This window comes from Vigna umbellata, chromosome 7, assembly GCF_029865625.1.
Source record: "Vigna umbellata cultivar VRB3 chromosome 7, Vumbellata_1.0, whole genome shotgun sequence".
NCBI classification, from domain to species: domain Eukaryota; kingdom Viridiplantae; phylum Streptophyta; class Magnoliopsida; order Fabales; family Fabaceae; genus Vigna; species Vigna umbellata.
The window spans coordinates 36,292,383-36,315,739 of NC_142171.1; the positions used below are offsets into that span (position 1 = coordinate 36,292,383).

Sequence of the window (23,357 nt, forward strand, 5' to 3'; positions counted from 1 at the left end):
GGAGTATTTTGTTTCTGTATGATTTTGAATTTTAAATGAGAATATGTTTTTTTGTGTGTTAATATCCAAGTGTGAAAATTTTAAAATGTGATATTGATTATGTTATGTCAATTGTATGTTATTAGTGGTTTATTTTTTTATTTTGGAAGGATTAGAAATTGTCTAACCGGCTCTGCCAGATTCAATTTCTTGTTTCCCCAAACATTTTATTGTTTTCCTTATTTATTTTTATTGTATTTTGGAAGGATTAGAAATTGTCTAACCGGCTCTGCCAGATTCAATTTCTTGATTCCCCAAATTTTTTTATTTTCTTCCGTATTTATTTTATTACATTTTTGGAAGGATTAGAAGTTGTCTAACCGGCTCTGCCAGATTCAACTTCTTGTTTCCCCAAACTATTTATTTCTTTACTTATTTATTTTATTGCATTTTTGGAAGGATTAGAAGTTGTCTAACCGGCTCTGCCAGATTCAACTTCTTATTTCCCCAGACATGTATTGTTCTTGTTATTTAATTATATTGTATTGATGGATGGATTAGAAGTTGTCTAACCGGCTCTGCCAGATTCAACTTCTTGTTTCCCCATGAATTTTTATATTAAGATTATTGTTATGATAGTCAAATATTGTATTCTTCTATGACCATTTATAGTAATGTTTTATTATTGTTAATTGTTTATAATTATCTTGTATGAATTCTATTATGGATGTTTATTGTAATGATTTTATTGAATGAGTTTGTTGGCTGAAATTAATCTTGTTGGAAGGTTTGGAATAAGGGTTCTGTAATAGCTTGTATATTGGTATTAAATATATATACAGTGTTTGAGGTTGTTGTGAGAGGAAGTAAAATTAGGCATTTTAAGATTTAGAGCATAAGAAAACAAGGTAGATAAATTAAATAAATAAATTGTTAATTATTGAAGGCCTCCCTTTGTTGGTAGGATAGAGGAACCTTAAAAACCTGAGTTGGCACATCCCTGATCATAGAGCAGCCCTGGCCTGGTCCAGTCAGTTGTGACTAGTCATATGTGCTGGCGTCGAAGGTGAGTTTGATGCGTTCAGACATCTGGGTCCTCTCCGGTGACCAATTGGGGTAAAGAAAAATCTCTACTAGGATGAAAATAAAATAAAACAAGTTGATTGTAGATGCATAATATTATCATGGTAAAAATTTCATATATATTTTATTTATCATTACATTGAGCCCAGACTTTAATATGTAGTTCCTAAGATATGTTGATGTATTTTGGTTGATCCATGATCTTTGTTCGGTGAAAATATGTTGAGTTATACTCGTTACGGGCAAAATGAGTTTATAATATGAAGCATGATATCTGGCAATGTGTTTAATTTATCGATACCAAAACGGGTTATTATGAATTCATGATTAAAGAATGAACATGATTGAGTTAGGTGGATAAGAGGGTATGAATTGTTGGTTTTTATGAAATGTTGGAGTGGATATGAGAAATCATTACTTATGAAATGATGTTTACTACCGGGAGTAGTATGTTCGAGTTATACCATGAGAGTTTGGTATGAGCAAAGTAACACCTGAGATTTTTGGAAGCAGGCAGAGAGGGGTCTGACCATAAGGCTTCAGAAAGTAAGACATAGTATGTAAGTGAGGCTTAAGGAAGCAGGCAGAGAGCGGTCTGACCATAAGGCTTCATGAGTAAGCATGGTACACTTGTAAGATTTATGGAAATGAGAAAGATGATTTTGATAATGATGAATTAATGACATCGGAATAATGATATTTTATCAATTGCAGAAATACCTGATTTTAATATTTTTGTTACAAGTTTAATGATTTTATGATATGGTTGGCTTACCCTTATTTGTTTGTACTATGATCATATAACTCATGTTATATGTGATTAGATAATGTTGCAGATGCGGTTGAAAAAGCTTAGAGATGAGAGAGATGCGGGGAAAAACTTTCAGGGATTTTTGTAAAAAGAATAAATTTGTATTGGGAAGATTATGTTGTGTAAAATTTATAAGTTGAAATTTCAATGGTGAAGACTATATTGTTTAAAGTTTGTAAGTTTGGTATTGTACTTTGAAGTAATTGAAATAAAGTTTGATTGTTTATATGAGATATCAAATTAATTTAGTCTCTACTATCAGTAATACCCTTTAAAATATTCGGGTGTTACACATGGCCTACACACTGACGCCCCAAGAGAATAACAAACACATCCAGCATGGTCCGGAGGAAGAAAATAGAAAAGAAAGAGGCTGCACTCATTCACGCTCGGGGACTGATAACTGCCACCTCCAGAAATGCAGAAAGAATAGTTGCACGCTTGCTGCCACTTTGGTTCAGGAATTCTTTGAAAAGAGGAGTGGAGAAATTATTTTTGTAAGAGAGGTGGAGAACAAGAGAAGGTGGACGGCCATGAGCAGGGAGATTCTCCAACAACAACTCTAGGTTCTCATCTTTTTTCCAGGGGCTCTGGAAGAAAGGGGGACGACATTCAGCATGCAGATGGGGACGGGAGAACTCTCTCATATTGTTTTTGTTTCTTGGAGAACGTTGCCTTCAGAGAGGAGAACTGCACCCAGCCCACACCTCAGTACACATCCAGCTGCCATATACTTCTCAGACGGACTCTCTCACCTTTGGCTCTTGGTCTTTGGAACGTTGCTTTTGGAGATAGGAGGACTGCATCCAGCTGCCAACTTGGAGGCGCACGTTCACTAGCCACCGCGTACGTACACATCCAGCTGCAAATGGTTTCGCTTGGAACGTCTTTGGAGAGCTTGGAATGAGAGGTTGAAGCAGCACTGCATCCAGCTTGGAACGTTCTCTAATATTAATTTTATATTTTCATGTATAGAAAGTTGAAGCAGCACTGTATCAAATCCAATTTTTAAACAATTTAAGATAGGATATTTTAAATCTATTTAAACTGATAATTGTCAACACTCAATTTCGTCCGGATTGACTAATAGATTTGTTTTATTCATGAGTGTAAAATAAAAATAAAAAAATAAAATAAAAATAAAATTAAAACATAAAAATAAAAAAAGACCGTTCGTCGTCCACCGTTCGTCCTTTGCCTGATACGACCGTTCGTCCATTCATTCCTTTAGGACGTTCGGTAATTCTCAGCTTCAACCGTTCGGTCATAGTGTTTAGTGAACGTTCGGTCTTCATTTGAACGTTCGGTCTTGGTGAATTCTCATTTGAACGCTCGGTCTCCATGATGTTTCTCTTCAGCGTTCGGTTTTGAGCGTTCGGCCCAGTACGGTATGATCAGCAAACAGTATGTTGTTTAGAGAGCGCTCGTTCTTAACTTTCATACCGTTCGGTCACCTGTACGGCCGTTGGGCCTTTACCTTACTGTTTAAGTTGATTTAACCGTTCGGTTCGACTTTGGTCCATATATATTTCGTTCGTTATGAGGCCCCATGGTTACCTTTCGGCCCATTCTTAGGGTCGTTCGGTTTCTGCTTCCAATGATCCGTGTTTACTTGTGCTTTACTTTTTACTTTTAACGTTTGGGTTGTGTTGTTGGTTGTTAGGACGCTCGTTATTTAGCGACCGTTTGCCCCATTCTTAGGGCCGTTCGGTTTGTGCTTGAAATGATGGGGTTTTACTTGTGCTTTACTTTTGACTTTTAACGTTGGCCTTGTCTTGTTCGTTGTTAGGACGGTCGATATTTAGCGACCGTTCCCTAATATCCTTTTTCATACTGTTCGGTCTCAATGTTAATAGCGGTCGGTTTTTACTTCTGTGCACATAATGTGGTTTTTAGTGTTCTGTTTTCCATTTAATGTACCCCAACCACCACGTCAAAAAGATTGCCACAATTACAACTCATTTATTATGAAATAAATGGTTGTTGAAACGATTCATTACTTTGTTCCTTCTTCCTTCTATCACGTCCTTTACTTTGTTCACCAAGTTCCTCCATCACACTACACCAACACAAAAAGTGAAATTACATTACACCAACACAATCAAGTAAAAGAACAAAATGGAAATGATAACAAACATTGTGAGCATTTGTTAAAAGACAACCAAAAAGAGAAAAAAATATAATAGTAATTTATTAATTCATATCATTCGTGCCACATAAAAATACATTTTGTAAGACTCGTAACTGGTACCTAAGGCAAATTAACTGGGTACCTGGGTTCAAGTTTTAGCACACCGAGGCCAACTACGACCACCACACTAATTTTGGGGTGCCTTGTTTATTTTCCCTCATTTGATCTACTTCTAAGTAATCTGGGAACAATTTCTTAACATTTTTTTAACAAATTCGTGCCGCATAAAAATACATTTTCTAACACTCATGGTACAGGAACAGAACTGGTACCATAGGCAAAATAATTGGGTACCTGGGTTCCAGTTTTTGCACAGCAAGGCCAACTACGTCCACCACTCTCATTTTGGGGTGCCTTGTTTGTTTTCCCTCGTTTCAGCTACTTCTAAGTAATCTGGGAACAAAATTAACCAAACAAAATTACAACATCATCTACTTCAGCTACGTCTACCAATCCAACAAAATTACAACAACAATGTAAGATTAACCAAACAACATTTATACAAATCAGTAACACAACAAAATCCACTTGGGAGACATTTCATACATAACCAAAACCATCCACAAACAACATCATGCATGTATTAAACCTTCATTCCACTGAAATAAAAAAAAAAAAACCTTGAGTGAACACGAGGTGTGGCGGTTGGAACACAGACGAAGAAAAAGGTGTGGGTGGGACTGACAACCCGGAAAACCCCTCTTCTTTGTCCACCGAACAGTCCACACTCCGGCGACACTCCGGCGATGCTCCGGCGGCACTCCGGCAGCACTCCGGGACAGGGACGGAAGCAGGTGGGACGAAGCGAGACCTTGAACGCGCCCCTAGTTCGCTGGGCTGGACCAGACGGAAGACGATACCGTTTCGTTGGCCAACGTCGAAGCTGCGGCGGCCGTGAATCGAAACCGGCTGAAGGGGTTGAATAGCTCCGACAAGGCCTTCAACGTTGTCCGGCGGCACTCCGGCAAGCACTCCATCGGACCTCTCTCTCTCGAACTCCCTTTCTCCAACTCTCTCGGACTCTCTCTAAGTTAGACTCTCTCTCTCAACCTTCGCTTCTCTCTACAATTGTTCAAAAATGAAATTCAAATTTCAAACGCCAAACAAAAACCCCTGACCACTCCCTTCCAACGTCATATTTCATTTTCATTTTAATTTTCCACGTGGACCACTCCCATTTAGACACCTGTCCCGTGTCTAAATGTTGTCAAAAAAGGTTGTTCAAGTATCATTTTTCTTTATTATTCCATGTATCTTAGTAAAAAGCATTCTGCTTTTAATTTTTTAAACAATACTCATAATATCCAATGGGTTATCTAAATTCTAATTTTTAAAATGTTTGGTGGGTCTTCTTTGGTGATATATGCTTATTATAGAGGTATCTTCAACATTTCTGATTTCAGTGCTCTCATAGGCATTTGGCCAATTATTTTGGTCTTAGAGATAACTGTTGCAAATTCTGTCTAACCCTTTCAAAATATCAACTCATGTCTCATTCTTTCTATACAGTATATACATTAAGATGGCCGAAGTAACCGTGTTTGCGAGTATATGTGTTCTGGATATTTATTATTCATAGATTATCAGTAATAACGACATTTTAATATTTATTTATAAATAATCAAATATTAATATATTTATTATGAATAATTGATATTTATAGATATTTATTATTTGTAAATAGTGAATAGAAAATATTTTAATATTTATTTATAAATAAATTAAACATTGGTATTATATATTCATATTCATGAATATAGTTATTTACAAAAAAAATTAAAATTAAATTTTAATTTATATTTTATTAAATTTAATTTAATTAAAATTAAAAATAAAATTAAATTTATATTCTATTTTATATTTTTTATAATTTTATTTAAATTTTATTTTAAAAATTTATAAAGTATTTTTTTTGAAATATGTGCGGATATTTAATACCCAGAGACTGTATTTGCATGTAAACTTGTATTGTTTGTAGTTACACACATACTTCAATTCAATGTTTTCTTTTTTTTCTTGAGCATACAAGGTACAATCCACAGATGAACCATCGTAGTTCAATTTAAATCTCCCCTTCATGTCAGCAGCACCCAATTAAAAAAATTCACTATTATTATTTCACGAAAACATGTACATGTCTACAAATTAAGGTTAGTAATTTTAGTTATGATTTGAGACAGAAATTGAAATATGAAACCTTGACCACACAACCTAAAGTTTTAAAACTAATATGTGAGAACATATGTCAAATTTAATTTACCATATTCCCAAAGCAAACTGTCAACTCTAAAAAAAATGTGAGTGAGTGAGTGTGTGTGTTTTTACTGGTGAAGATTAAGTAAAAAGAAAACCATTAAGATTTATTTTCTTCCTGTTATCCTGTTTCAAAACCTAATATATCAACAACAAAAATATCCAAGCAAAATTTTGGAGTTGTTCTGAGCGTGTGTTTAATAAATATTTGTATAAAACATATAACATAATTAAAATCTGTTTATAAAAAATAAATAAAATCAATCAACCACATTTAATGTTTTTTATTATCTGATATATATATATATATATATATATATATATATATATATATATATATATATATATATATATAAATATAAAGAGAGAGAGAGATAATCATTTCAAATGATAGAACATTATGTGACCATAAATAATTATTAATGACAAAAGATGAAGTACCTAATGAAAGAAGGTGGGCATTCACCAACAGTAGCAGTAGAATGGAATGACCTTGCAATCAAATCAGAAGACAGGAAATCTGCGAGCAGCTACCTAAGAAATTGAATCCGACAAAATATTAGCTTCTGAATGTCACTCTTTATCTCCACTTTCTGAGATATTTTGATACAGGATTTTCTTCATTAAATGGAATCACCTTCATTTAAATGGTGGGACCTGACTTTTCAATCACTTTTCACTTAAGCAAAGGGAATGGCCCCTATTGGAAAAAAAGGTTGCCAGAAGAGAATAAATGGTACATGGACGATTCACACATCATTTATGCCACAACCAACCCATTATCCATTGTCATTCTTAAAGCAGATCATGTTGCTTCATCTTCAATCATCACAGTTTTCTGCACAAAGCTAACTTATCCTCTGTACAGTCTTTTCTTCCCAACTAAAGACTTTTTATTTTAAAGCAAATCTATGTAAATTTGAATGCAGAGACATTATAAATACTTTATTTAATGTAGTTCGACAAACGCACAATGTAAACATTATCTTACCCTTTCTGTTCCTAAGATATTTTCTCTATAAAAATATAAATATATTTTTACCATTAAATAATATAAGATAACTACATTATTTACAATATTAGACTACAGAACTTATATAAGGCTCAAATGAAACATCTTTTCTGTCTAGAACAATCCACATGCTATTCACCTTTATTGCTGGTCCAGAAAAATCCACACCTACGCACAAGGTATCGGATACCACAAAGAAGAAATAAAGATTTATGATTAATAGAACGTGTATGACATCGGTGTGACGTGTATTTGTCATCAAGAGGAATTAAATATTGAAATGCCACCTTATTTGCTCAATCTGTTTTACCCGAAAAACAGAATCATAATCTGAGTGCGTGGTTCTTAAGCAAAAGAAACTGAACTTAGAAAAGTTCCATAACATGCTTACACTAACATGAATTAAAATAAAATTTATGGACCATCGGCGTGAATAGGGTAATATATTTGATTATGGAAGATGTCATGTCCTATTGATGATATAACATTTACAACAACAAGCTTCCTGAAATCAAATTTGTAGACTCAAAAGCCGAGTAAAAAATAACTATTCACTTCCAACATTCATTTCCACCGAATAAATATGCAGTAACACCAAAATTATATTACTCACAAGCAAGTTTAGTGCCAAAGCTAGTTAAGCAAATGGCAAAAGCCTGGAAAGCAGATAAGGGCTGCCTATAATCCATGGTGAAAGTATCGTCCCCTACTTTACCAAACTGGAGAAGAACTGTTTCCTCATCCCCTTTCCCTCCTGGCTGGCTTTGGTCGACTGTTGCAACCAGCTGAAAGTTCTTCACTGAGGCCACTGTCACACGACCATGGAAATTCAAGCACCAGCATTGCAAATGCTCATGCCACCTGGGAGCTTTATTCTTCAAGATTGTGTGGCCAGAAGCAGCGTGTTCTTTATCGTGCATCTTATGGCCATCAAGAGATGTGCTATCTGAAGTTTCACCTGTAGTTTTGAAAGGAGTCACAGGAGACTTCAGAGAGCAAACCATTCTCCTTGGCCCTCTTGATTTCAACAGGTTGAACTTGTAGGACACCTGCCCCACCTCAAAGTTACCAGCAGGAACCTGCGGGCTTATCTGCTTGCTGGCAAACCGCCGACTGGCCCTGCCACTTGATGGTTTTGCACCACTATGGGGTGGCTGGCTGTCATAAATCGTGAAGTTGGTGCCAAGAAAATCCGAGCTGTGAAAAATTTTCGGTAACTAGTCATTGGTAGAGAAACTAGAGAAGCATCAAAAGAATTGACCAACATCAACATTAAATGGTTTTGGTTTATGAGGACTAGGAAGGTTTAAGAGATTAGTATAATTCAGCGCAAGATACAAACCATATCATTCAAAATACTGGAATACAAAACAAACTGTAAATCAAGAACAACCACAATAGTTCCAAATTTCTCATCCAGTTTCTCCTGGAAGCCTTTTCCTAAAGTCGCCTGTGCAGTTTTTATCTTAAAAAAGCAGCACAACCAACCTATCTGTACCACTAATTATTAAAAAAGATGGTATTGGATGACAGTCAAACATAAGCAAATAGAACTGTTTTCTCTTTCTGGCACATGTGAAGGTGTGATTTATAGTGGCGGTCTGTGTACACTTTTATTTCCTTCAAAAGCTTGAGAGTATTTTGTTTTTCTCTATTGTTTGAAGAGGAGAATTAGCAGTAGATGGAAGGATGCAAATTAAACAGGTCTCTATGCTCAAACATATAAAAACAAATGCAATAAAAAAGGTTCATTCGTTAACTTGTTTTTTAAATACATTTAGACACAGCTTGCTAATGGTAAAACACAAACAGATTTGACAGTTTCATGATTGAGTCAGAAACAAATTCTAGTTCTCATGAAGTCAACCACAAAAGACAAACCAAAGAGGTTAAATTGCACAGCATATGTAGTTCTAAGCTAAAGCAATTTGAAAACAAAATATGTATGTGTCCAGAATTAAAGGCAAAGAATGGTAGTACCTTACAAATACTAGATGTCTAGACTTCACCATTCAACTAAAACAAAGGAGAAAAGAAGTTCTTTTATTTCTTAGGATAGAGTGTTACCTTAACTTTCCAACATAAGCATTGCTTCCTTGCGATAAATCATCAGCATCGAGGGAAATTATATATTCAGTATGGGTACCACACCTATATCTCCTAGCTGCTAGTAGAAACTTCCCTTTATCTGTGAATGCTGGCAATAGGTAGGGGAGAAACGAGAAACAAAAACAGGATTAAATCTCAGGCACATCAAATAAAACTTAATAAGAAATCAGTGCATTATCAAGATTATATTTCACATATTATTGAGAAAGATAATACTCATACACTAGTGGCTAAAACCAACTCCTATACAAAATACATTGATTTATTACAACACTTAAAAAATCATAATATTATTAGTTTCCTAGCGTTTCAAAAAGTCTCAGATTATTCAACCAATTAAAGTTTCAAAATTTCAGCTCCAACAAACACATTTTTACAGGAAACAACGTAGGTACCATTTATTGGACACTATATTCTATTTAGTTTCACCCCAGAAATGATCCAACAACAGATTGTCCATTATATTACTTGTGTGACGTTAAAAGAAAAAGCAGAGCATAAAGCTAATCAATTGCAGTCCTGTATCTCAATCAACCATGTCCTCACTGTCCAGTAGACCTCTTAACATAGCTCTACCTAAGCAATGCCAAATATAAGTAAATAAAAAAGAACATTAATTTCACCTGCACATTATTATGAAATGAATTATTTACCAGATTAACAAAATAAGAATAATTTGAAGTTGTTATCCTAAGAAAAACCAAACACACTACATGTAAGATGCTCTAGGACCACAGCAAAATTTGATGAAATTAAGCAACTCTGGAAAACATGATTTACTGCAAAAACTAATATATCTATCTTCAAATATAACTGATAAGGCCAAATCACTTGTGGAATCCACCCTCTACAGGTAGTTATTAAGGGGGGCGGGGTTGTACCAAGCACCTAAATGCTTCAGAGACAATCTCATGCTACTCAATGTGGGATCTAAGCACCACCATAATACCCAAGTTCCTATCAATAACAACATCTGTACTAAAGCTTCTTTAAGTTATTCCTTCTCTTTTCTTACTACAGGCCCCTTCGTGAAAACTAAAGCTTCCCAAGCTGCTTTTAATAAATGTACATCTCCCACATTGTATTTCAACAAACAGACCACAAGTAATAGATCCTTCCCCCTTAGGAAAACCTCCAATTATAAATAAAAGCACACCGTTTAAATAAGTCAACTCCAATTTGGTTGTTACATTTCTTATCTTAGGTAATCAAAAAACTCGAAATGAATAAATTGCACAAGGAAGGTTCTTAAAATTGAGTAAAGCTAATCATCTTGGACTAGGTCCGGTCAACCAAGTGGCCATAATTATGCAGTTTGACAAATATTTTCCATTAACATTTATAAACAAAACTTGCAGTCATCTTACATGTTGACAAACTAAATAGCCATTTCAACTTGTGCCGCTTTGAAGCACAAAAGCAAAGCATGCCTTAGTCAAACAAGAAAAGCTTGATTTTATGCTAGATAATAAGACGGAGCCCAGATCTAGTCTATTCACATATTGTCAACGCTCTACCCATAAGAAGAATTACAGAGTACAGGAGATCATTCAATTCCAGCCCTAATTAATTTTCATCAACCTCTAAAGCAACACACAAAAAATAAACCTGTTTACCAATACAATACTTACTTACATTGTGTTAGAGCAAGATATAGATAAAACGTTGAGGTCTTCTTGTTCCGCTTTATAAGACATTGGTGGGGAACCTCACGTGGTCCGGGCTGCAAGTCATCAACACACAACCAAAATGTCAAATTCCAAACCTCCCTGATTCCCGTATTCAATACAAAATAAACCTTCAATAACATAAATAAAACAACTCGTCGAAATTACAAATTACTATCTTTTACTGAGGTAAGCAATGAAGCTAAAACATCAGATATTTCAGCAAATGTTAAACAGTGACCAAAGTGCTGAAACACATCATGCAAACGAATAATTCCTATCCACTAAATGTTAGATGAAACTCCCCCACCCACCCACCCCATTTCTGAAAGGCCAACATGGATCCATATTCCCAATTCTACCATCTTATCCACTCTCACAAAGATAAAGCTGCAACTAATAACAACCACTTATTCAAACATTAATTACCTATTCACACGCCAGCACCCTTTCTATCAAACCACTGCAGTTTCTCTCGCAGCAATAGAGCACCAATTCGAATATCAGACACTAACCAAGTGTGTCCATATCTTAGACAAACAAAATTCCCAAATCCTGCCGATCCCTAAGACATAATTCCCAAATTCACCACTCATTAACTAAACATTCACAACCCAAAATTGAATGACCCAATGATCTTACAAACAACCAAACCACAAATGCTTAAATATATCAAATTAAAGAAATTAACCGGAAAAGAAGCATCAAAAGAAAAACGTCAAAGCATTCATCATTTTATTCTGAGCACAAACAAACAAAATCCCAACCGGGAAATTTCAAAATTAAAAGAATGCTTCCTGCCCACAAATTAAAAAAAAAAAGACTGATCTTTTGAAGAGGGAACCTCGAACCTGTTTAAGGCACGAAGGGAAAGTGATTTTCCCGGTGTGCAAAGGCTCACGCACGACCTCACGCGTGATGTCGCGCCAGCGCTTGCACACGCACGCGCACGACACTACGTTCTGGCGGTTCGGCCACAGCTCCTCGGCGGCGTCGACGCGGCGCACGATCTCGTAGAGGATCTCCGGCAGCATGTTGGACCACCCATCTTCGTGCGCGTGTTCAACCCCGTTTCCGGTTACCCCGCCCTCGGCGGTCCCCACCGCCGGCGCCTCCTTGAACGATCTCGAGAACTTGCGGGTGCGAAAGACCTTCCTCAGCGACATAGCTAGCGACGACGATGGGTCCGCGAGTTAGGGCTCATAAGACGAAAATGTAGAGAGAGAAAGAAAAAGCAGAAAGAAAAGAAAAAACAGAGAGAGAAAGGCGTGTTTGTTTGTTCGTTTTACGGAGAGAAGGGAGAGAAGGTAACGAGTGAGAGAAAAGAGTGGGGAGAGGGTTGATCTTAAAGTGACCCGCGGTTGAGGGGAGCATGTGAGAGAGAGGTGAAGGTGCACCGAATGACCGGCGGGTGAGGGTAGGGGGAGTGGGTTGAAAAGTGATTTGATGAATTGAATGGGTTGTGATTTGACTTGGTCTATGCTGTATTTATCCCTTTTTATTTTTTTTCTTTTTTTGGGATAATTTTCTTTGTTTTATGGTTTAATACGTATTTTGGTCCCTCTTTTCGTAGGGTCTGTTCAAATTGGTCCTACTTTTTTTCAAAAGTTCACTAAGATCCCACTTTTCGCAAAAACGATGCACGTTAGTCCTTTTTTAGGTTTAATACGTATTTTGGTCCCTCTTTTCGTAGGGTCTGTTCAAATTGGTCCTACTTTTTTTCAAAAGTTCCCTATTTTGATCCCTCTTAGTGAACTTTTCGTATTTTGGTGAGCTGTACATTTTTCGTTGAGGTGAACTTTTGAGGGATCAAAATGTACAGCTCACCAAAATACGAAAAGTTCACTAAGAGGGATCAAAATAGGGATCAAAATAGATAACTTTTGAAAAAAAGTAGGACCAATTTGAACAGACCCTACGAAAAGAGGGACCAAAATAGGTATTAAACCTAAAAAAGGACTAACGTGCATCGTTTTTGCGAAAAGTGGGATCTTAGTGAACTTTTGAAAAAAAGTAGGACCAATTTGAACAGACCCTACGAAAAGAGGGACCAAAATACGTATTAAACCTTGTTTTATTGACTAAGCATACAACTTGTCACCCTGTTGTAATTGCAAATTACATAACTTTTTTTTTCCTTTTTCCTTCTTGTTCTTCCCTTTACAAACATTATCTTCTATTTTATTCACTTGTAGTAATTCAGTTTTTTCTGATAATCCTTTGGATTAATTAATTATTTGATTGTGTTTGTTTATCTTTTCGAAACATATTTTAGTCTTTTTATAAAAACTCCTAGAAAGAAAACGTAAATTAAGATTTGTGATTACACAATTTAAAAATATTAAATTCCCCATCATAAGAGACTAATTAAATTTTAGAAAAAAAATGTAAGAAAAATGCGTTATATACTGTACAGAAGGCATAAATTAGTGTTCAAAAAATTATAGGGTTAAATATGTTTTTAGTCCCTAAACTATTGGCCGTTTCTGGTTTTCGTCCCTCTTCCAAAGTAAGGTACGATTTGGTCCTCATTCTTTAGAAAAACGTTCGTTTTAGTCCTCAAAATTTTGTTTTTAGTCCTCGTTTTAGTCCTCAAAACGTTCGTTTTTTCGACTAAAACGAACGTTTTTTAAAGATTGAGGACCAAATCATACCTTAGTTTGGAAGAGGGACGAAAACCAGAAACGATCAATAGTTTAGGGACTAAAAACATATTTAACCCAAAATTATAATTTAATCAATAGAAATTCAAAAACACTTAGTTAGAGAATTAAAAATACAAAAGTTAAAATCACTTTCTTCTCAAAAAATAAAAAAGAGTACAAAAGATAAGATAAAAGAAAAAGACAGAAAATCTTATATTTATTTTATTATTCTGAAATTTAGACAACAATTTAGTGAGATTGGTTTGTTGTCATATTCATATCACACAGCAAAAATCAGTATTTTAAAAATCCTATTTAGCATACAAATTATACATATAAAAACATATTATAAGAAACATTAAATATAAAGATACAAAAATTCAACAGAATATGGATAAATATAATAATATGATGAATTATCCAAAAAAATTAAAAACAAAGCTTGTAAAAATACTATTTTTCAATGTCTTTTAAGGAAAGAAAAATGATACTTCAACAATAACTTTTGACAATATTTAGACACGGGACACACGTGTCCAAATTTCAGTGGTGCACGTGAAAAATGAATTTTTAATATGAGAATGACGTGACAATGAGAATTGGAGGCAGATTTCAAAAGTCAGCCTCATTTCGAAATTTTCAGATTCGCAATCTGAGAAGCATTTGAGAGAGAAGCTCGAGAACGAAAACTAGAGAGAGAAAGTCGTCTTCCTTCCACCCAGCCACCACTACCGTCGGAGTGCCGCCGTACCTAGACGATGTTGTCTTCCTTCCACCCAGCCACCGAGTGTCGTCGTAGTGTCGGCGTTCGAAGGCAAAATCTAGACGGTGTCGTCTTCCCAACTCCCAGCCACCCTATCGCCGCAATGCCGGCTTTCGAAGGCAAAACATAGATGGTGTCGTCTTCCCTCCTCCCAACCACCCAGTGCCGCCGTAGTGCCGCCGGAGTACCTTTATAAAAGGTCTTTTCTTCCTTTTAACTATGACTTGCGTCCTTAATTAATCGTACCTTTGCTGTTTTTGTTTTAATGTTTAATAACAATTATTGGTCCCGAAAGTTGTTGTAAGATAGATTTCCAGAGCTTTTGAAATTGATTTTTGTCTTTCGAACGACTAGGTGTTAATTTTCCTACACCTGCCAAGTGTTTGAAGGGATGCATGAATGAACTTGAGAGTTAATTTTTTTCAATAGTCTCGATAACTACATATCTTTCTTTCAATATTGTTTTATAGGTCCTTATTAGTGAACTTGGTAGGTAGAGGCTACCTATATTTTTGAATTGTATGGAGAGCTAAATTGCTTTTGATTTTTGTATCGTGTTGCTATGCGATTGTAATGGTGCCTATGAATTCTGGAAATTTTGATACATATACTCTTTTATGTTATATGAAAAAGAAATGTAAAATGAGGTTTTCGATTACTTATATGAATCAATTTGGTATAGACTAATCTGTCTAATTTTATAATGGATTGTTAACTATGAACATATTGATTGATCAATCTTTCTGCAATCCTTCTTGTGATATATGCAAAATAAAAGTGTATGAGTGTATGAATATTAAATAATGATGCATGAATGATATACACTTGGGTAATGAAGATAAACCTACTTTTTATTTTGTTTTAGACTGAAATAAGAGAAAGAAAGTTTTAGTGAACTGTTCGCTGTTTTATAATATATATTTCTGCCAAAAACAGAAAAGTAAAATGTCTGTTTCGCTGGAAATCTACACTAAAATTATTTGTTGTTCGGGTTAAAAAAAAAAAATTGATGCAAGGGAGTTTTGCTATTTTTAGTATAATGCCGCAGAATTATTGATTGAGTTAGTTGATTAAATCTTGTTTAAAATATATATTTATATGGTATGGGTGCAGGGCATATATATTAATTGTATGGGATGTTAGTCAATATTGATATCTATTATATTTATATATATATATATATATATATATATATATATAAAATTTATTACGTTGTTTATTATATAGCATAAGTTTTAGGTTTAAATTTTGGATCTAAAATACTATAATGATTATGTTATATATTATACAGAGTACTAATATATATTTTGTTTAGGACTTTGGGTATACAGGATTACAATTTTATATATTATAAAGTGCAGTAAACTTTTCTAGTGGAATATATAAAATAATATATTACAATATATAAATATATAAATATATAAATATATAAATATATAAATATATAAATATATAAATATATAAATATATAAATATATAAATATATAAATATATAAATATATAAATATATAAATATATAAATATATAAATATATAAATATATAAATATATAAATATATAAATATATAAATATATAAATATATAAATATATAAATATATAAATATATAAATATATAAATATATAAATATATAAATATATAAATATATAAATATATAAATATATAAATATATAAATATATAAATATATAAATATATAAATATATAAATATATAAATATATAAATATATAAATATATAAATATATAAATATATAAATATATAAATATATAAATATATAAATATATAAATATATAAATATATAAATATATAAATATATAAATATATAAATATATAAATATATAAATATATAAATATATAAATATATAAATATATAAATATATAAATATATAAATATATAAATATATAAATATATAAATATATAAATATATAAATATATAAATATATAAATATATAAATATATAAATATATAAATATATAAATATATAAATATATAAATATATAAATATATAAATATATAAATATATAAATATATAAATATATAAATATATAAATATATAAATATTTAAATATATAATATATAAATATACAAATATATAATATATAAATATACAAATATATAAATATACAAATATATAAATATACAAATATATAAATATATAAATATACAAATATACAAATATACAAATATATAAATATATAAATATATAAATATATAAATATATAAATATATAAATATATAAATATATAAATATATAAATATATAAATATATAAATATATAAATATATAAATATATAAATATATAAATATATAAATATATAAATATATAAATATATAAATATATAAATATATAAATATATAAATATATAAATATATAAATATATAAATATATAAATATATAAATATATAAATATATAAATATATAAATATATAAATATATAAATATATAAATATATAAATATATAAATATATAAATATATAAATATATAAATATATAAATATATAAATATATAAATATATAAATATATAAATATATAAATATATAAATATATAAATATATAAATATATAAATATATAAATATATAAATATATAAATATATAAATATATAAATATATAAATATATAAATATATAAATATATAAATATTTAAATATATAAATATATAAATATATATATATATATATATATATATATATATATTAGATAGCTTGTAAAAAGGAGTTATTAGTATATTATATTTAGTATTAGATAATGGTTTGGAATTAAAAGTATTAACTAGAATGCTACAATAATTTAATTATATAAAGAGATATCAACATGTTGATGTACTAAACTGCTGATTTAAATTGAGTTAACCAATATTTATTAGATAATTGAAGGTTGTTTTTGTAGTTTGGTTGGATTGGTAGTGATGGATTGCACAAAAGAAGAAGGTTATAATAATGTAAGTAGATTTAATGTTTTGAAAATTGATATCTTTGTTTGAAAAGAGTTTCTTGATGGTTTTTTTGGTTTGAAAATGAATTGTAGTTGCGATTGCGGGCATGACGCGACACAAAATCGATAGTCGATGGTATACTACGACAAATTGATAGAACTCGTATCGAGGAGACTCCATTCAAGTGCACTAGTGCAGAAAGGGCTTTAGACGTCCGTTCTTTTGGCCTTTTGACTTCCGACCTACCCCCGACGTCTTTGTGGGTGACGTTACTCAAACGTCGGGGGTCGACATCGAACGTGTATATAGACGTCCGATGTGTCAGCCCCGACGCCCAAAATAGACGTCCGGCGCCTCTCTCCCCCGACGTCTCCTCAGACGTCCGGCGTCTCCTCCCCCCGACGTCTACACAGACGTCCAGGCACCTCCCCCGACGACCATATGCCTGAATGGTTTTGTGCTAGGGTTGGCGTTGGACGTCGGGTTGTGCACTGGCGGACGTTTATAGACGTCGGACAGTGCACTAATAGACGTCTACTGGGCGTTTTTTTTTTAAATTATTTTATTTTGGTTTAATCCTTTACTACATCCCTATTTATGTACGAATTTCTCAATTGGGTCCTCGTTTTTTAAAGTGTATCAAAATGGTCCCTAATTTTGAAAATTGATATCAATTGAGTCCTTTCCGTTAAGTTGGCTGGACGGCGTTAAAAAAATTGATGAGTGGGATGCTGAGATGACGAACGAGCGCTCGTCCACCAGCGAACGAACGCTCGTCCATCAGCGAACGAACGCTCGTCGACCACCGAACGAACGGTCGTCCAGTGTGGAACGAACGGTTGTCCAGCAGTAAGAGGTCGACGAGCGTTCGTTCTCTGGTGGACGAGCGTTCGTTCGCTGCTGGACGAGCGTTCGTTCGCTGGTGGACGAGCGCTCGTTGGTCATCTCAGCATCCACTCATCAATTTTTTTAACGCCGTCCAGCCAACTTAACGGAAAGGACTCAATTGATATCAATTTTCAAAATTAGGGACCATTTTGATACACTTTAAAAAACGAGGACCCAATTGAGAAATTCGTACATAAATAGGGATGTAGTAAAGGATTAAACCTTTTATTTTTGCAATAAAACCACACCTGAAAAGCAGAAAATTGTCCCAGAACAATTTTGCAATAATATATATGTGTTTCATATATGTTTGAAGATGAATTTGATTTGTAATGTATTCAAGGTATACATAATTACCTCATTACAGTCATCTGTAATGACAGCTCGAATGATGGTCTTAATCCAACACATCACATAGAAGCCACATTCCCATGAATATAGCTGCTGGTTACACTAAAATGACAAACTAAATAGTTAAGAATTTAGATCATTCAATAACATAGAAAATGAATTAGAACTATAAATGACTTACAATCTTTGGATACAAAATTTGAACTAGTTGACCACAAGATTTACCAATAACTCTGTACAGATTAAAAACACAAAGTATAATTAATATGACTATATTTATCATAAAAGTTGAAGGTGAACATCAAATTCAAAGTCATTTTTGGAGAAACACTTACCCTTGAAGCATGGTTCTCAAGTCATTTTTCATCTTCCTGTGCAACGAACAAAACCATACAATTTTACATTGTTTGGGAATGATGACCATCAGCTGCCAGTGCGACTTATCACGAAGGACAAATAGTTATTTAACTAATTAAGGAAACTATAATAATGAACTGACCACATATAACAACACCTACCCCTCAATGTATGGCACAAGGTATACGTCTCTTTTTGACTCATCCATCCATGTTTGCAAATAATGTTGTCTGTTTTGAAGTGTGTTACCAAACGGTTGAATGGTCTGAGGTTCAACAAATCCGTTCTTCCACATAATTCGTTCCTCGTGACGTGGTAGGCTGGTCCAATACTTCTCCATGCCAAGTCCAAACGGTATAAGTCCTCATTATGCCGTACATGAAGAGATGGTCACGCACATTGCCTAAGTCTTGCCGTATTAGATTAAGACAACGAACACAAGGACAAAAATATGTCTCGTTGACAGACTTAGCATTTTGTTCAACGTATTGCAAGAACTTCGAAACACCCTTATCATATTCTTCACTGATGCGACGTTCGTTCATCCAGCTTCGATCCATACTATGTTCGTAAAATCATCAGTTGAAGTTTTTTAACTCTCACAAGGTTAGTTCCTACCCATTCAAAAATATTAATTTTCATAATTTGCTAAGACACGTGCATTGAAATCTACATCATAAAATTGATAAGATTTCGGCAGCATTTCGCATTGGTCTCCGAAATACACGAAATGAGAGTAGTCAACGACGACCACAATCAAATATGCATCCGGAGAACAACACAAATACTGAACCGAAATTTTATCAATCTTATCCATAAACTCCAATTGATATGTTATTGCAAATTATGAAAATTAATTTTCTCAAACTGTCCAATCGGACAATTCAAAATTTAACACAAACGATTAAAAGATTAATCGTTTGTGTTAAATTTCAAACGGGAACTAAGTGTCACTCAATGATTTGATACTTATATACTGACATATCACAATTATAATAACACAACTAATACATGCATATTCAAAAGCCAATAACACATGCATACCTTAGAGTAAAAAACATGCATACACAAAACCCAATAACATGCATACAAAAAACCTATATCAACGAACAAGCTAACCTGAAAAGTAGATTGCAAATGAAAGGGAGGGAAATCGAGGAGGGAACGGCGTAAAACGTAGCCCAAAAACAGTCAAAGAAGCCGCCCAAGAACACGCAAGAGACTGCACCAAAACGCACCGAAAACGATTTTTAATCGGTTCAAATCAAAGATATTTCATCACAGGGCAATGTAATCGGATTGAAAGTAAATTTAAACGGTCCAAAAGAGAGAAAACGCACCTGAAAAAGCAATGCCGCAGAGAGAGTTCGCGGGGAAGACGATGAACAGTAAGCGCAACTGCTCCCGGGTTCACATTTTTAGTATTAATACTATTAGACGTTCGGTACTCTGGGGCCCCGACGTCTATAATATCATAGACGTCGGGGCCGTCACTAATATGACATCTTTGGGGATTTAAAATTGATATTCGCGGGGGGTTTTAGACATCCGTGGAAGGGGCCCAGACGTCTATAATATTATAGACGTCCGGCCCCCTCCCCAACAGACGTTTAAGGGGCTGAAGACAATTAATTCTTCAAAGACCGTGTCAGCCCCTTAAACGTCCGATATGGGGGGTCGGACGTCTATAATATTATAGACGTCCGACCCCCTCCCCAACGAACGTTTAAGGGGCTGACAGGTGGGTTAAAGAGGTGATTGTCCATCCTCCTAGACGTCCGGGCCCCTCCCACGGACGTCTATAATATTATAGACGTCCGCCCCCTCCCACAACGGACGTCTAGAGTATCACTTATTTACGAATATACCACCGGTCAATTATTTACATTGGGGCTTTTGTGGACGGACGTCTATGGGGGGACGTGATGAACAAATTTATGAACACCAAAATATGATGTCACAAACTTGTTTTTCAATCGGCAAGTATGACCGAATCGTTCAAGTAATAAACTTGGTAAGACCAAGTATCGTTCTTCCCAAAGGACTCACGGCCTAGTTTAGTTATGTAGTTTCTTAATTAGCTAAGACTTACAGATAAAATATTTGGAGTTTAATATGCAAGACAGAAAATAAACATGTATGCATGAAGTTTTGATCAATGGCAAAAAGCAAAAGATAAACACTTTCAATGATATCAATGTATGAATATGTTGTTGGGGGTCAATTTCATCTTATCCACTCTCATATATTTTAGGAATTCAACATTCAAATCATCATTGTTAATGCCACTCTCTAAAGTACCTTTCTAGAAGGCTTCTCCCTAATCACGAGTTCATACAATTCCTAGCATTCCTAATGATCAGTTCATAAGTGCAGGAGCTTAACGACAACCAATATCATATTGGGAGAAATTCCCCGGATCTAGACTTCCCCGTACGTGCCCGTATCGACAAAACCAATAATCATGCATCGAATGAGTTAAACAACGCAAGCATTAAGCAAAGAGGAAAAACCCTAACTAATGATGAAAAGAAAGCATAAGTCTTAATTAAAAGATGTAAAAACAGATTCCATATATGAGAGTTTCACAAGATTACATTGATTCCCCAACAAACATACAGAGTTTAGTTCACCATATTCATGGTGAACCTAGATGAATTACAATGAAAGAATGAAAGAATAAACCCTAAAAAGGTGAAGAGGAAGCCTCAGCATCCAAGATCCTCCTTCAAAGGGGTGGAAGAGAGAGTGTTTGCTTCGTTCCAGCCAAAGATACCTAACCCTAGGAAACCCTAAAGCTTAAATACCATTCGTAAATTACAAAAACTTAGGTCCAAGCCCATTAAAGTGCCGCTCAGCGGTAAATTACCGCTCAGCGGTAAGTGCGTGTCTTGTTTTCTCCCCTCAGCGGCCATTTTGCCCCTCAGCGGATCTCCCGTGAGTGCCTGAGTGCCGCTCAGCGGTAAATTGCCGCTCAGCGGTGACTTCGGCTTCTCCTTTTGCACTTTTTGATGTCTTTTCTGATTTCATCTCTCTCCTTCTTCACTTATTTCACCAAATTCACCTTAAAACCTGCACAAAAACACTGAAATCAAGCATAAACCTGTCCAGCTCTCTTATTTCTAAAAATATGAAGAAAAGCATGATTTCAAGCTAGTTTCTAAGTATAAAGGTTGCTTTTAGTATCAATTTTAAGCATGAAAATAACAGTTTTTCAACTGTTATCACAACCCCAAACTTAGAACTTTGCTTGTCCTCAAGCAAACAAGATGTAACTCCATCTTTAAACCAATTCATATGATGGTTCACTTCATTCAAAAAATTTCTTTTCAAGATAAGTAAAAACATCAATCAAACTTATGATCAAGATTTCAATCAAGATGTGCACATGTTTTAGTGTTTCACAAAATCAGTTAATACCCAACAAATGCTCTTTTTCATGAATGACCAATCAATTAAGCATGGATGTTCATGTGCTAATGGAATATTTCCTCACTAGGTAAAGTATTTCACTCAACACACAAGTGTATAAAAGGTAATCACTCATTCACTCGTCTATCACAATGTCACCTGAATCAACTTTGCCTTTCATTTTACCACAATCAAAAACATTCACAAGCATGCATCATCACAAGGACTTTTCAATGGCTTATAATGTGGCTGGGCTAACAAGAAAATTGGTTTTTCTGGATCACAAAATCCTTGAGTTAAGAGAATCATAACAACACAATCATCTTATTCATTCCCAACTTTCTTTTGCCTTTGCATTGAGCTTTGCTTCTTTTTCTTTTCTTTTCTTTTTCTTTGCATATTCTTACTTTTTAGCTCTTAGCTCAATGCTTTTCATGTTTTCCCAACAACCCCAAACTTGAACATTTAACAATACCACACAAGATCTTCTACTTAACTCAAGGTAAAGATTTTTCAATCAAAGGTTTCAGTGTATGTTCAAGGCTAAGGGTTCAAAAGGATTGAACACAAAGTGTTCTCTTTTAGTGGGCTAATTTTTGCAAATTTGGCCAATAAAAAGGTTTCCAACAAACGGCCTTGATCATATGATGCAAAACAAGCAATTGATTCAATCATAGAAAACCTGGGCAAAACCATTCATGCTTTCAAAGTAATAGCATTCAACAATAACAACTCTGGAGCTCAAAATCTCACATATAAGCTCATTCACATTTGACATACACATCCTGCTTAATTTCACAATCACAATCATGATATCATGCATTTGTTCACAAAGCTTGTGAATCACCTGTATAAGCATTTTAATGTACACATCATCTCAACATCAATTAATCATAAGCATCA

The 23,357-nt window shown here is 33.8% G+C and overlaps 1 protein-coding gene across 1 annotated transcript; it reads right to left on the reverse strand.

Annotated features, from left to right (window-relative positions):
• Positions 1-7,753: 7,753 nt before the first annotated feature.
• Positions 7,754-12,432, reverse strand: TLP7 (tubby like protein 7). The gene is made up of 4 exons (XM_047323400.2): positions 11,957-12,432; positions 11,074-11,161; positions 9,397-9,526; positions 7,754-8,526 (listed from the first exon to the last, which is right to left on the reverse strand). Exons 1-4 carry the CDS (start codon positions 12,269-12,271, stop codon positions 7,935-7,937), a joined length of 1,125 nt encoding a protein of 374 aa, XP_047179356.1. The 5' UTR covers positions 12,272-12,432; the 3' UTR covers positions 7,754-7,934.
• Positions 12,433-23,357: the final 10,925 nt, after the last annotated feature.

Excerpts from the sequence above, each read along its gene's own strand:
- TLP7 (XM_047323400.2), bottom strand. The coding sequence starts at position 12,271 with ATGTCGCTGAGGAAGGTCTTTCGCACCCGCAAGTTCTCGAGATCGTTC. Across the intron at positions 9,527-11,073 it reads ATATCTTGCTCTAACACAAT|CATTCACAGATAAAGGGAAG; the intron begins GTAAGTAAGTAT and ends ACCTATTGCCAG. Across the intron at positions 8,527-9,396 it reads GCTTATGTTGGAAAGTTAAG|CTCGGATTTTCTTGGCACCA; the intron begins GTAACACTCTAT and ends AATTTTTCACAG.